Source organism: Dermacentor variabilis, chromosome 3 (genome assembly GCF_050947875.1).
Source record: "Dermacentor variabilis isolate Ectoservices chromosome 3, ASM5094787v1, whole genome shotgun sequence".
Taxonomy (NCBI): Eukaryota; Metazoa; Arthropoda; class Arachnida; order Ixodida; family Ixodidae; genus Dermacentor; species Dermacentor variabilis.
The window spans coordinates 49181308-49197390 of record NC_134570.1 but is presented as its reverse complement, the minus strand read 5'-3'; the positions used below and the strand labels follow the sequence as shown (position 1 = coordinate 49197390).

General features: G+C 49.4%; 2 protein-coding genes across 16 annotated transcripts in view; one reads left to right on the top strand and one right to left on the bottom strand.

Moving 5' to 3' along the window:
- Positions 1-16083, bottom strand: part of LOC142575567 (uncharacterized) — a 365001-nt gene that overhangs the window by 137294 nt on the left and 211624 nt on the right. The window lies entirely within an intron of this gene.
- The window catches only part of LOC142575569 (uncharacterized), a 29636-nt gene continuing 16449 nt past the window's right edge, over positions 2897-16083 (top strand). Inside the window, exons 1-4 of one of the 14 annotated variants that reach the window (XR_012826683.1) lie at positions 2897-3033; positions 5432-5568; positions 7442-7552; positions 14964-15084. Coding sequence is in view for 9 of the 14 variants with exons in the window: in XM_075685048.1 (XP_075541163.1) it covers positions 7454-7552 (99 nt within the window). In the remaining 5 variants the exon portion in view is untranslated. Of the gene's footprint in view, positions 3034-3231; positions 3684-5431; positions 5569-7441; positions 7553-14963; positions 15085-16083 lie in introns of those variants that run through there. The other 13 variants (XM_075685043.1, XR_012826682.1, XR_012826680.1 and 10 more) reach the window with 13 other exon arrangements.

Here is a 16083-nt window from a genome sequence, read left to right as displayed (position 1 = left end):
TTGCACAGCAATAACAAGCTTCACCAATTGGCTACAGATTACTCCAAGTGTTCCAAAAAGGCAAAATTTTCCCCTCCAGAACTGCTCCAAAGTGCAGCTTTGGCTTCTCCTAAACTGCGCTACAACGTCATTTTTCCTACTCCGAAAAATTGCTCCAAATCGTAAACTGCCGGACCACCAGTGATGGTGGCGTTCAAAAGAACAGCTTGCATGGTCGGCTAGTTGCTAGGGCCCTACACAGTAGCGCGGAAGGACGGCGACATACTCTTTATCACACTCTCGTTTGCCTGTGCCAAGGAGTATGCGGGACGGAGAGGCAGGTGCATCAACGAGCGATTACGTGAGCACTGGTGTAATGTTGAGAAACTAGCCTTATCAGGCGACCTTGCCGCGCATTGCGCACGCTGCGGATGCAAGCCTGTTTGTCTGCACTCATTCACTGGCCGCAAACAATGACCAGCTCACCACAGAAATTGAGTAAGCTGCAGACATTAGGAAAATAAATTATGTTACTTGCCCGTCAGTCTCCTCGTCAGAGAAAGAAATGTTGTTGATGGCGTGGTATGGTAAACCTTTATTCTGATACTTCGGAACGCGTGTCAGCACGTAGCGGGCCGCTCTCACGTCGGTACAGAAAGGCCGAGCCTCTCTGCTGCATCGCGGGCCCGATGGACAGCCCGTTTCTGTGCTTCAAGATCACGGCTGCTTAGGGCATCCTCCCGTTTGGACGATGTGACGCCGTCGCGTAACGCGGGGCATTGTCAAAGCATGAGTTCTAAGTTACCTACGTCTTCAATTCTACGTCTTACTTACGTCTTCAATTCGAAAACTACTACAAGGTCATTTGTGCACAAAGGCAAAATTGCAGCAACCCTCATCGCCTTTCATCGTTCCCACGCGTTTCGCTCTTCTTTCAAGCAGAATCAAAATCCTGCTTTCGTCTTTTCTTTTTCGTGGCCTTAGCCGCTTTATCGCTTGGACTACGCTCAGCCAGCAGCATACACTTGCACCGTCATGCGATAAGAGCCCCATGCCCAGATACCTACACCAGGCATAACGCCCTGTCGCGGGTCAGTCTCGCTGCCAGCCGACCTTGTTCATCCGTCGCACGCTTGAGGGCATCACATTAACACTGCGCAAGCATAGATATTCTCCATGTATGTGCGCAAGCGCCCCATCACGTGGCATTTCTTTAAATATTAAACGAGCTTTCTTTCAAACGTGGAAAAAAGGAACATGTGAGATATATCGTGTAGGAAACAATTCATTGAGAGGTTTCTCAAGGTGCTCTACAGCTTTGCGTACCACACTTGGGGTCTGCAGCCAATACTTAAAAAGTTGATTGATTAAACATAACAGATCCTTTAGTTAAGTGGAAAATCAAGAGTAGCCTGAGTAACTCTAGGCCAGTGCCAACGTTAGGCATATGGTTCAACTTGCTTCCGGAGTGCCTTTCATTTTTAAAACCTTGGCTCAAGTTATGCAGGACAACCTGTGTAGGCGTTCTGGGGTCTAGATCCCTCACCGAACTGTATCTCTTGCGGGAAACATGAAACATTACATCGTTTTCCTTATTGATTGTCAAAGACATTCTGAATTGCAAGAACCAGCATCAGAAACACCGTTACGCCTTCTTAGATCAGACATAAATGCTCAAAATTGACTATTTTGTGGGGCCTCGACCCTTGGGCACAACGAAAGGAAGGTTGGCGATACCATCCAGGACTTCGTCGTAAGAGCAGAAAGATTTGGGCTATAGAATCAGAACAGGAGGTTTCCTTATTTCTACAAAATCGATTAGGTATTCTTTTTATTCTTTTATTCCTTCATTCTATTAAAATCATGCGCTACTATCTATCTAATATTTCGCATATACCCATTCACAAATCTTGTTACAATGATCTATAAATATTTTTCTTATTTCTATATTGCTCTACCCGGTTCTTGGCCAGTCCGCCAGAATGGAGTACATCTGTGCTGCCGGCAACTGCGCATTTCACTGCAGCCAAATATAGGCAGTTTTCTTTGACCAAAGACAAAAAAGAACTCTCATTAACAACATATGCATACTTTATGCATGCAAGTTATTCTTGGAACCGACAATGGTATTCTAACTGGCAATTCAAAGTATCATATACAAGGCTGCGTTGCCGTATTCCACCGCTTGATTTTTTCTGGCACAGATGTGGTCTGGCAGTATCCCCTTTATGCTACCTCTACAATGAGCCGGCATCCATCGATCACTTTTTGTTATCATGTCGGCGGTTTTCTACTCATCGAAAACGATGTTCACAACTTCCCCTTCGAAATCTAGGACGGCCTTTATGCAATACTGTTATACCTTCACTTGCAGCAGCGGTATCAGGACACAGCCACAGGAACGCTTCCCAAGCCAGTTAGAATTTCCTCTGTGACACAAGATTACCTTATTAATATTTCTAGTTTGTCATGACTGATATATTTCTCATTGAGTAAGCTATAAATAAGAAAAATTCAAAGTAAAAACACAAATTCACAGCTATATTAATAATATTATTATTCGAAATTTTACTTGCTCATTTTTACTTCTATCCTTTATGTATTTTATTAATAGGTTTGCCTTACTATATCCCTATCTACGCAGTGGTGACTACCTCGTTGTACACTCATTATTTCATTTACTATCGATTCATTTCTTGTCTTCGATTATTCATTTATTTTCCTTTTTTACTATTTATTTAATCACTGATTTATTAACTAAATTCTTTCATTTTTCAATCGTAGTACCACCCGGTTCGTGGCCTATCACCCCATTAATTGGTGCCATTAATTGAAGCTACATCATTATTATCATCATCATCATCATCGCTAACATCTAGGCTCTACATATACATCTAGTAGATCGTATCTTGCGCTGGCACGGGCGCGTGGAACAAGCCCTCGAGGCAAGCTCCCATTGCCGCAACCAACCATTCGTCTGTTCGGTGCTCGTGTTCCAGGACCCTTCTACTCCTCTCTGTAGGCTCGACGCTTCATCAAGGAGAGCATTTCAAGGTAAGCGCTGCAACTCTGCGGCGTTTGTGTAGGTGTTGGGTGGTTTTAGCTTGATTCTTGGCACTAATTAGGCGTCGTCCCGCCGATAGGTATCCGCTTCCGTCATCCGGGCCGGTGGACGCGCGTTGTTGCTACTTCATCGCGTCGAGAGCGTCTCGCGAGTGTCCTCAGCTATACTCCGTCTCGGAAAATCAGGTGCAACGCTGTGGAGGCTAGAGTTGCGTGTTGCAGTGGCTGTGTCCGCACTTAGAAATTGATGTTCTTCCTTGACTCGTGCTGCGCTCTGGTGTCATAAGTATCACGCGCTACAATTATCTGCAGCGATCGCATGATGGAGCCACGACCTCCATGTCTGTGCGTTTGTATGAATTCAATAGGCCAATGAGGTGTGATCACGCCACCTGAGGGCCACCAATGAGGTGTGATCACGCCACTTGTGTGCTAGCCAGTGGCATGACGGAACATGCCCTTGAAATGCTATGCAAGTCGAATAAACGCCACGTTGGCCAGGCTTTCTCACCCGGTACAAGCGTCTCCGGCAACTTCATTGCGTCGTCCTCTCGGACGCGAGGCCCCTCCGTCGGCCGGCTTTGGGTGCGACGGTACAGAATGGCGACGAGGATTTAGAAGAACCTGCTGTCTCAAATGCCGTAAGTGACAATGTTACTTATCTACTTCGCTCCTGTACTCTTTGCTCGCATGCCTTCGGAGCTTCTCCGAATGCTTCAGCTGGCGTCGGCCTAGGCCCTCTTCGTCTGGGGTCATCTTCGGAGACGCCTATTGTCTGCTTCCTTCGGATACCCTAGCCGTAGACTTCTGCTTGCAACGCTACAGAATGGCGTCTTTTTAAACCTTCCTCTGGTCCTCGACTTACCTGGCCCTCCTCTGATTCCTTGGTACAGATGGAAGCAAAATTTCCAGGTACACATTAAGTCGGCGGGCGGGAGCGGATGGGAGGACGAGTGTCGAGCGTCGGCTCTCATCAGCGTTTTGGGTAGGGAAGGCTAACTGAAATACGACGCGGCAGAACAGGCTGAGACACAGCCGACAACTACCGCTGCAACGGGATTACGAAATGCGGCCCAGACGCCCAGTACGTCGACTACGGAGGCAACGGCCACGACGAGCAAGTACGAGGAGCTGCTGAAGCTCTTGGATCGGTTATTCTCGGCAAACTCCTGGCGCAGAGACATCCGTTCAGAAGCCCAAGCAACTGCCGTTTGAGCGTTTCATGGAACACGTCAGGGCCCTCAAGGATAAATAGCTCGCTTGCAAATTCGATGCTACGTACGACGACCGGATCCGAGATCAAATAATTAATGGAATCGCCAACCCACATATCCAACAAGTTTTCGGCTCACTGAGAACATTTGACCTTGGATAAAGCCGAAGAAATCGGTCGAGAAATGGCGGCGACGCAGAACGCCAACCAAGCGTTGGGCGACGCCGAGAACGTATACACCCCATCGGAGCGGCGCAAGATGGCGGTTCGGCGGCGCGGCGTTCAGGTAAATATGGCCATGGCCTCCCGCCCGGCTAGATGGACAGGCGTACTCGAGGTGGTCGAGCGTTCTCGAACGCCTGCGCGACGCGTCAGCTGGACGGCGTTCGAGCCCGGTTCAATTGGCCGAATGAAAATCGCTCGTTTTGTACGCATCAAATCGGTCCATGTTACCATTGTGGCGGCTTGTGGCGGGCACTTGGCGTCTTCAGAAATTGTCTGGCCCGGAACAAAACTTGCAGCCGTATCAAGGGACACCTGGCTACCGTTTCACGGATGAAGAAACAAGGCGCATCGCCAGTTCAAAATGTTACTTCAGTGCAAACGGAAAGTGTCGAAACGGCATCGGTTCTTTCCGTGATTTAATACTTCATTTCCAAGCACGAGAGACTTCAGAGTTTCCCTGGTCGTTGGTCAGGTGTGATTACGCCAGCTGGGTGATAGCGAATGACGTGATGCAGCATAACCTTAAAATGCTATTGAAGTAAAAAAAAAAAATAAAACGCCGCGTTGGCCGGAAGAAGCGTCTCCGCCAGCCGCAATGCATGGTCCTCCCAGACGCTCGGGTGCGACGCTGTATTCTTGATCGTAATTGTGCGGAACTGTTCTTGGTACAGGCTGAGTGTTGTACGAAAAACGTTTTAATCCTCAGAAACAAACTGTCATATACGGTTATTTCATGCGTTGTTTTACATCAATTTCTTTTTCATTGCGTTTCTTTTTGGTTTTTGCCTCACGTGCATGCTCGCACGAGCATACGCCTTTGGCGCGCAGAGAGGCACGGACGCAAAGCGCGCAGTGATACGTTCTTGTCACCGAACTTCTTGCGTAGCTAGCAGAGCGTTTCACCTGTCTGAAACGGAGTATAGAGAGTGTATATCTTACACCGTGGTGCAGGCTCAGCCCTCCCCGATGCTACTGCGGTAGCGGTCGAAAAAGCGCCGAAAGAAGATATGGAACGACTAATATCGAGCCTGTCGGAGGGTCCAGCTCAAGTGTCTACATCTCAAATGATTCAGCTTTTCAGTACTGTGGTGAGTTCCAACGTTAGCTTGCAGATTCCTATCTCATCCCCTTAAGGGGATGGGCAGACACAACGCTGAACAGCTGACAGATTCTCTCCCCGTTATTGTAGAAAGCTCAGAAAATTCATGGCCATCATCTCCTACTCGGTAGATCCCTCGCTGGCGTTACATGCCGTATTTAATCGAATGTAACACGACCACGATTGTAACGGGAGGGTCGACTTTCAAGCCAAATAAAGAAAATAAAATGAAACTGCCAATGAAACGCGACATGAAAACTAAAAAAAAAAAATCTGACACCGTGCTTGTTAAGGTATATTTAGTAAGCCAGTGTTTACAAGTTTATACGGCCGATAAATCTACTATCTTTGCTTAATATAGCTATGTATACTAATTTGCTATCGCAATTGTTGCTTCGCCTTTTGGGCAAAACTGCGACTTTTTCGTGCATGATGTCGCGGCGTGTCACAGAGAACACGTCCTCATTGAAATTAACGCCAACCAAGAAACGCGAGGGCAGCCTCTTTGTCCTCAACCTATGCAGTTCGCCGGGAGAGCCGTAACGTTTCGGGGCCCTGTAAAAATATGCATATCCTACGCAATGAGAGAATCGATGTAAGCGAAGCTTCGTCTGCTGTTTGCGTTGATTGGCGGTGATATATCGACCGCATACGACAGTCGTGATGTGATGTGCAATGTTACCCTGGCTGCTCTGCTCGACGCTTTCTGCGAGCCTTTGTCTCCTCGGCGTTGAGTGCACGCTTTGGCGCCATTGTGGGTTCTAGCGTTGTGCGTCGCAGAACTGCCTGCTTTTTCTCTATTTCCTCGCCAACATTCTCCCCGCCTGCTCCCTTCGCTGTCCTTGCTGCTGCAATGAGCACGGAGACAACCGCGGCAGCTCCCGCACTCCATTTGTGGGGGGTCGCGCCTAGTTACGGCGTCCAGTGGGCATTGTTCACAGGCGATGCGCCGTAAATGTTGACACGAGCTTTTTGGGTCGTCATTGTGCCACACTCCTGTCATGTACGCTAACGGCCGATTGTCCCGAAAAATCCGCTGTGGACGCCGCGGGCATCGCTAGGCGAATAATCAGTCTGAACCACAACCACGCAGGCACTCCACGTGGCGCATACCTTGTCTTACATTCTTTACAAAGTCACTCCTCGGGATTTTGAAAGTTACAGCTCATAAACGTCTGTCGTGGAACAGAACGCCCACGGTGCACGCGTTTCATGATTTTCCGACAAGGCCACACCTCAGCCACGTCCCAACGCGGCCGGCGTTAGTTTAAGGCGCGCGTCTGGTCTGCGTCTCGACGTGGCCGGCGTTAAGGCGGCATGCAAGACCACAGCAGCTGTGTTGCAGCAGCGGGAAAGTCGCAGAAAGAAGCAAAGAAAGCTTCGCTTTAAAAGCATGCGCTGATGGTTTTTTGTTTTCACGACAATGTTTTCTTGACTATCGTTCTCAAAATTCCGACGAATAACGTTGTCGGAATGTAAGACCAGGTATGAGCAACTTTAGTACTACAATGATGCGACAATATAACTCGCACATGCCGCATGTCATATAGCAAGGCGTGGGATATGGCATAAACATACCTGATATATACGGAAATTTGTGCTCGAGGTCGGCGCACGGCCAACGCCGGATTTTCCGCGTAACGAGGCCCTAAAGCCATCGCTGTAAAAGAGAGCGCTTGAGAGAAAGGCGACTTCGCGCTCGGCTTGTGAACTCCACGCGCCGCGCAAAACATCAAAACTTGGCTGGGGTGTTCACAGAAACGTATGCTATCCGCTGATTGTTTTTTCAGCGAGCCCTAGGGGAGGCTCAGGAACCCTTTAGGTATGTCCCGGCTTGAATATGTCTCACCATGTTTTTCCAGTACAGCTAGAAGATGCCTTTGGGCTATGAATATAAGATAACACTCCAAGAAGAAATCAGACCTGATGATGAACATATCAACCAAATCAATGACAAGGAGGCCACCCAAGGGGTAAGTGAATGCTTTCTCTTAATTCGAATACACTTTCTCAGTTTTCGTCACAAGCTGTTTGGGTATATGTCAACTCTACCAATTTTACGTAAAGTTTACGAATTCGGAGGCACCTAAGCGGGCCCTGATCCACTTACATTTTTACAGAAGTGGAGAAAAGCATTGGAAGTTAAAATAGGCTATTTAATAAACACTTTGTCACGAAAAGTACTTCGATGCGTTTCACCAGAAGTGGATTTATTGGCAATCAAACGCGGCGTTCGCGGTGCTTCCGCTCCTCCTTCAATGCCTTTAACTGCCAATGTTACGACAGAGCGGGGCGTGCTCACAAGGCACCGCTGTCTATATGTCACCATGGCGCGCAGTTCACGTTTGAATTTGGATGTTAATGTAGACGCCACTGCCCCCGATTTTGGTGCCTGCGACGCGCCAAACGTAAGCCAAACGCGGTTGTCATGAGCGAGCAGCACAGCGCTGAGCCAGTGGACTCGTCCGGGCACCCTGCCGTATCTGCGCTACGTAGCAGACCGCAGCTACATGCAGATGTAGTGCATATTGTGCAGCGTTTGCTTTGTGCCCGACAGGGCCGTGCGAGTCCTCGCGCTCGTACGATCCAGTCGGACCATGCTGCGCGGTGCGGACCGGCTTTGTCCTCCGCCTTCGTGACTGGCGAATAGTAGCCACATGCAACAAGTACATTGTAACACGAAAGTGTTTTACGCCGGGGTACTTCCTGTAACGGATGCCACATATATTACACATGCTCTACAAAGGTCGTCGCGCATTTTCCAATCTAAAGTAGTCCAGTCATAATTTGCAAGCACTAAAATCTTTCAGAAATAATTTTTTTCCACTTACGAGCGAAGAATGGAATCATTTAGCAGAACGTATTGTTGAATGCACATCTAGTGTTTCATTTGAAAATATGTTGAAAAAGCATCTTTTGTAATCCTTCTGCTTCGGCAGCATTGCTGCCTGCAGTATTGTGTAAATAAATAAATTAACAATGGATCTAACGTTGGCGCTAAGGAGTGAAATGACTGGCTTATTGCAGCACTGTGGAAGCTGCACAAATTCTTAGTTGATAGGAACGCCGAGTGCCCATCGAGATGTGCTCATCCGTGCCACCTCGTCTGCGCAGCGTCTGCTTAGAGTATGATAAATGGCAATGTATGTAACAATGATATGCAACGAGCGAAGAGTATGAGGTTGAAAATAGCTGCGTGTTTTGATGATAAAGTGAGAACAAAATGAAATTTATTTTACAAGCGAGGTAACCATGCGTATTTAATAGCTTTTCTAAAATGGCACCCAAAATTGTAACGCTGTCAGATATTGGTAGCATATGATTACTTAATGATACACTTGTAGTAGTAGGCGGAATTGTTGTTTGAAGGTTATGAAACAAAACAGGTTTTTGGACTCATTCGAAGATAATTTGGTGCTTTAGTGAGCACCACCTGTCGATATTGCCAAGTTCAGCGTTACGCTGTTCTTGCATTACTGTCAATCACTAGTGAGATGAATAAATGGTTGTGTTTATTAAAGTTGGCGGCTGGGAGTAATTATATTTGTTCAACTGCGTCTTTAGTAATGGTAACAACGTGTCATTATTTCGCATTATTGGCGGCTCCTAGAGGACACCAAAGCGGCAACGGGGACACCAAAGCTAGAAACCGGCCTGGTCCTTGGGTTGGGGCTCACCGAGGCCTGCACGGCCCCAACTCATGGGCCGCCCTGCTTCTAGCTTTGGTGCGTCCCACTACCCCTTGGGTGCTCTCCTGAGGCCTCCATTAGCTGGTTACATGTGCCTTCCTGGAGCAGTGCTTGTTAAAAATACAATCTTTTGTTACGACAAAAAAGCTACCCATGACTTATACAACATCAGTCAGAACCTTGCCCCTTCAGACACAGTGATCACCAAACGGGGCGCTCATGCCCAATGCCACACCGCATGGGCAGCCAGTGGCGGAGCATAAACAAACTCGACTGCACTCCGTAATGCCGTGTTGTAATCGCACCGCTGGCACGAATTGTTGGAATGTCAGCGCTGACAGCCGTTGTTGCACCTGGGTCGCAAGCCCCAAGGGTAGCGTTGGCCTGGCGGCCTGGGGCACAACTGCAAGCATCCGAAGGTCCCGGCAAAGCATGAGTCGACTGGTAACAGAACAACTTGTTTATTCTAGCATAGCAAAAGTGCGGGCGGTCAGGTCGACCGAAGTGGAGAGACGGGAGAGCACGTAACTCAACTGAAGAAATCGGAGCCTCTCTCTTGGCGTCCGGGGCAGCTGCTTTTATACTCTCGCATTTGAGGGCAAGAAGGAACGCCTCGATAGACGCGCACGTGACGGCGCCGCTCGGGCACGTTGAGACGAGTAGGTGACGCATCCGCCGGGCCGGCGCCGCTCAGACCTCCTCACTTCACATTTGGGGGAGCACCTCTCCCCGGCTGCCGCGCTTTGACAAGCGTGGGCACCAACATGCACACACACACACACGCACACTTGAAGACACGTGGCATTGAAACATGCCTGGACGCGCTTGGCGGGGAGGCGTATCGGCGGCGCTGAACGGGCCAAAATGTCTGCCTCTTTGAACGAAGCCCCGGCGTCCGTTGCATCCGCGCCGGCTATACCGCGCGTCGTAGGCGAAACGTAACAGACCGCCCCGCCGGGGGAAGGAGATCCCGATGGTGAGGGGACTGCATCCGCTGTCCGGAGGGATGTCGCTCGATGATGCTCATAACCGAAGTCGGGCGTCCTTCGGCGTTTCTTGAGCGCAGCGCACAGAGAAGGCCTCGTTCTCTCGTTCAGGTTCACACAGGACACTGCAAAGTGACTTCGAGAGAGTTGTCATTTTTGTTCTCGTTCCCGGCAAGCGTTAGAACTACGCCGAAACTCAACCGCTCAGTCAGCAAGCACGAAACAACCCTCACCAAGTCCTGCCAGGCTCTTTCCCCTTTTATACCACTGCCTAGTTCCTTACAGTAGTCTAGCAGCACTCAGAACGCGTCCACAAATTGGAAAATTGCACTAGAAAGCACGTCATCACTTTGAAACACTAAACAAAAGCAATAGGTTAAAAATCCTGCCTCAGAAAGAAAAACATCAGTAACAATCAACTTTGAGGCTGATTCCTACGTTAGGGGCTTCGACTTAAGCCATCGGCGTTACCGTTGAGACTCCCCTTTTTGTAACGCACCTCAAAGGAATATTGTTGCAAAGCGAGGCTCCAGCGCAGGAGGCGGCCATTTTTGGGAGAGATGTTCTGCAGCCATTGGAGAGGGCAGTGATCCGTCTCGAAGCATGCGAAGCGGAGATCGCAGCGAGCGACCATACACTAGCTCAGCTGGCGAAAACCCCGTAGCCGCATGCGGCGCGGTCCTCAATGCAAACATCACCCCAGGCAGACACAGCTCCCTGTCAGTTTGTTGTTCAAACCACAATGCTCTCAACACTCGCTTCATGACGGAGTGGAGCTTCTCAACGGAATTCGACTGTGGGTGGTACACTGAGCTGTGTAACAGCTTTACCCCACACCTTTCGAGAAAAGTTGTCATCAAAGCGCTAGTAAACACTGTGCCCTGATCTGATTGGATTTCCGCAGGAAAACCAACTCGCGCAAATATGGACAGTAGTGCATTGACTATCTCAACTGAGCTGAGTTCTTTAAGCGGCACTGCTTCAGGGAACTTTGTCGCTGGGCAGATCACAGTCAAAATGTGTCTGTACCCAGTGGCTGTTACCGGCAGAGGTCCCACTGTATCAATAACGAGCCGTCTAAAAGGCTCCGTAATGATAGGTACCAATCTCAACGGCGCCCTCGATTTGTCCCCTGGTTTGCCCACCCGCTGACAGGTGTCACATGTCCTCACGAAATGGTCTGCGTCCCGAAAACACCCTGGCCAATAGTACTCTTGCAAGAGACGGTCCTTAGTTTTCTTAACTCCTAGGTGTCCGGACCACGAACCCCCATGCGACAAGCGCAACAGATCCTGACGGTAGCACTGAGGCACGATCAGCTGATCGAACTCCACTCCCCTGCGGTCTAGATACTTCCGGTACAGGACCCCACCTCTTTCCACAAAGCGAGCATTTTTCTTGGCGATACCTTCCTTGACAATGTAGCGTATGTTTTCTAGGCTGCCATCCTTTTTTTGCTCGGCTATCAAAGCCGACCGGCTGACTTTTAGCAACCTATTAAGTCCGTCTGACGTAGGCGCGATGAGCAAATCTGCAGATAGCTCTTCTAACTTTCCCGTGTCGGGCATTTCCTCTGCAGTATCTGGTGCCTTCAACGCTACAGGCTCAATTTTATTCAGTTCGGGCGTGCTCTGAATATCAGCTTGCTGCGCCTCTGACCCTTTTTCATTGTTTGACAACGTCGGCCCCGCAACTACCGCCTTTGCAGCGAGCTCCCGAACCTTCGATCTGGTTAAGGCCTGAACGCTAGCCTCACCAAACAAAAGCCCCTTCTCGCGCAGGAGGTGATCGGACCTGTTCGAAAATAGGTACGGGTACTGGGGGGGCAGCATAGATGACACTGCGGCCTCAGTCTCAAGTGCTCCGAAAGGTCCTTCAATAAGCACTTTTGCTACGGGCAGATACACGCTATGAGCTTCCACGGCTTGCTTGATCCATGCGCACTCGCCCGTGAACATATCGGGTTCTACGTAAGAGGGGTGAACTACATCCATCGTAGCTGCGGAATCGCGAAGCACTCGGCACTCTTTCCCGTTCACGAGGAGGTCTCGCATGTAAGGCTCGAGAAGCTTCATGTTCTCGTCAGTGCTGCATAATGACAAAAACACGACTTTTGTTTTTGTTTCCGGACACTGCGCCGAAAAGTGACCCGGCTTCTGGCACGTAGAACACACGCGCGCTTGCCACGTCTCGAACCGCTTTCTGCGTTCGGCTTCGGCTGCCGCCGTCTCCTTACGTTCGGTCGGACTGCTTTCACTCGCATCCGCACTACGTCTGTCGCCCCTTGCTCTCATGGGTGTGAACTTTGGCCTCTCAAACTTGGAGCCAAATTCACCCTTTTGACCGTCCTTAGCTCCGCGAGCCCGACGCGTCACAAACTCTTCGGCTAGCTCGGCGGCTTTAGCCACTGTACAAACGTCTGGCCTATCCAAGACCCAGTACCGCACGTTCTCAGGTAACCGACTATAAAACTGTTCCAGCCCGAAACACTGCAGAACTTTCTCGTGGTCACCAAACGCTTTCTCTTCTTTGAGCCACTCCTGCATGTTTGACATAAGCCTGTAGGCAAACTCTGTATATGACTCACTTTTGCCTTTCTCATTTTCCCGAAACTTGCGACGGAACGCCTCTGCTGACAGCCTGTACTTCTTTAGCAGACTCGATTTCACTTTGTCGAAATCCTCTGCCTCCTCTCTCTTCAAGCGAGCGACTACGTCGGCCGCCTCGCCGGGTAACAAAGTGAGCAAGCGCTGTGGCCACGTTTCCCGAGAGAACCCCAGCTTCTCGCACGTTCGCTCGAAGTTAACCAGGAACAAACCAATGTCCTCTCCAAGCTTAAACGGCCGCATCAGGTCAGTCATTTTGAACAATACTCGTTCTCCTGCACCGTGTGCCTGACTTCCATTACGAGCGCGTTCCATCTCTATCTCGAGACGCTTCATTTCCAAAGCGTGTTGACGGTCGCGCACTTTTTCTTTCTCTTGTTGCTCTCGCTCTTTCTGTTCTTTAAGTTCGCGCTCCTGTTTCTCTTTCTGTTCTTTAAGTTCGCGCTCCTGTTTCTCTTTCTGTTCTTTAAGTTCGCGCTCCTGTCTTTTTGCCGTCTCCCTCTCCTCAATGGTCTCAAGGCATTCCGACAGCTCGTCATCCTCAGCCTCTAACTCAAGAATAGCCCTTAGCAGTTCTGGTTTTCTGAGTTTGTCTGACCCATCCAAACCCAACTCTCTTGCAAGCTCCAGCAATTTCTGTTTGCGCAACGACTTCCAATCCATGGCTACTCTGAATGCTGCTTTCTCTACTGCCTACTATTGTCTTGCCGCAAACTAACCCGGCAGCAACGACAACCACAATTACCAGCTCTGTTTCTGACACTAACAAAAGCCTGGCAAAACTCAGAAGAAGAAAGTCCCGCACTCACCAAACCTCGCAGCCAAGAATTCAGCGCAGTCGTTCCGCTGCAGGCAACCAGTCATCACACAGGGCTCGTTGCACTGCTCCCGGATGGTCGTTGTGCTGCTCAGCATACAGTCAACCGCATGTCTTCGCTGCTGGCCTCCGTTGTCGCGATCTCACCGCTGGCAGACAGTTGTTGTAATCGCACCGCTGGCACGAGTTGTTGGAATCTCAGCGCTGACACCCGTTGTTGCACCTGGGTCGCAAGCCCCAAGGGTAGCGTTGGCCTGGCGGCCTGGGGCACAACTGGAAGCATCCGAAGGTCCCGGCAAAGCATGAGTCGACTGGTAACAGAACAATTTGTTTATTCTAGCATCGCAAAAGAGCGGGCGGTCAGGTCGACCGAAGTGGACAGACGGGAGAGCACGTAACTCAACTGAAGAAATCGGAGCCTCTCTCTTGGCGTCCGGGGGCAGCTGCTTTTATACTCTCGAAGTTGAGGGCAAGAAAGAACGCCTCGATAGACGCGCACGTGACGGCGCCGCTCGGGCACGTTGAGACGAGTAGGTGACGCATCCGCCGGGCCGGCGCCGCTCAGACCTCCTCGCTTCACATTTGGGGGAGCACCTCTCCCCGGCTGCCGCGCTTTGACAAGCGTGGGCACCAACATGCACACACACACACACGCACACTTGAAGACACGTGGCATTGAAACATGCCTGGACGCGCTTGGCGGGGAGGCGTATCGGCGGCGCTGAACGGGCCAAAATGTCTGCCGCTTTGAACGAAGCCCCGGCGTCCGTTGCATCCGCGCCGGCTATACCGCGCGTCGTAGGCGAAACGTAACAGCCGGCATGTCTAGGGGACAATTATACAACACGTGCCAAGAAACCTCCTTTGTAGTGCCTAGGCAGAGTCACTTATTCAAGCAGCAAAGGCCCCAAGAAAGAATTTCTCTCTCGCATCCGCTCTTGCTCGCGCCTGCACAGAAACGTCGAGCGCCACAAGAAACGCCCCGCCCCGCTATACCTACTAGCAATAGTAAGAACGCCAGCGGGATTAAGTTGCCCTGGGAGTATTGACAAACACACGCTACTCTACACCTTTTCATGGTTCTTTTCATTGGTCGTGCAATGCTTTGGAAGCGTCAGCTTCCGCGACTGCCAAATATAGTTCAGAAATGAAATAGCCATAACTTTTGTTATTTCATTATATTCTTTAATATGCTCACGTATGCTAGATCTTGGTAAGCTGTGCAATTACTCATGGCACCTTGTTGTAAGGCAGCAGAAAGACTGAAAGAAATATTCTTACTGCAGGTACAGGCCGAACGCATCAATGATGCCAACCTGACTTTGATAATAAATGATCTGGGACAAGCGGAGCCCTCGTTTGCCAACGAACCAGAGGCAGGACACGCCGCTCGCAGTGTGAACAGCGGTAAGAGATTCCCCGTATCTCAATATCTGTGATTCCATAGAATAGATCATGAATGCTCCAGAGCCCTTGCATACATAATTTACTACTGCTGAGGCTCTAATTATTCCACATGCTTGAAACTTCGTCTATACCTGGTCCATAACTTGCCCCTAATTTTAATCAACTGTAAGCAAGGCTTCATGTTTAGTCCACCGAAGATACAGGGCAGACATTCTACAAAACTTCTTAACATCCAAACAAATCAGCACCCAACAATTATTGGGAACGCTCCTAATTTCACCATACAAGTTAACGGTGCCACGACTTGCACTTAATATTCATTGCATTTGCATTGCCATAGAACTCGCTAGCGACACTAGGAACTAAGTTGATGACGGCCGTGCGATAGACACTTTCGAAGACTTGCTCTTTTTTTATTCTTAGTCGTACTTGCGGGCTGTAACTAACTGCAATTTTTTAGACTTGTACAAAGGACCATTCTATCATTCTTTAAGGCCGTGCTGCTTGCTCATTCGCCCTTGAGGCCGAGCATGGGCTGTAATTATTGTTGTACGTAAGTATTATAATATCGCAAGCAGATCCTCATTTACTTCACGCAGTAACAGTAGGAAGACGCGCAAAACACCCTTCATGATTGATGTCAGCTATTGGGTCTGTGTTTTCTCAGCAAGCCCAAGAGGTGGTTCATGGACCCTTTAACGGAGTCGCATTACACCGAAAAAGAATGTCCTTACTGTTGATCCATTACCTTCTAGGATAAGTTGTTGGCAACCCTAATGATAAAAACATGATAAAAAACTACGTACAGCGTAAAGGACAACGACTGTGAGACCACATACACTGCGCTGTGTATGTCGTCTCTTGCAGTCTTGTCTTTCGCGCTGTACGTCGTTATTTATCGTGAATTGCCAACTACCCCAAGCAACCACCCTAGAATAAACACTCGGATAAAAAAAAAATTCTCTTTCCAGATCTCGAGAATATGCGAATCAGGTTCTA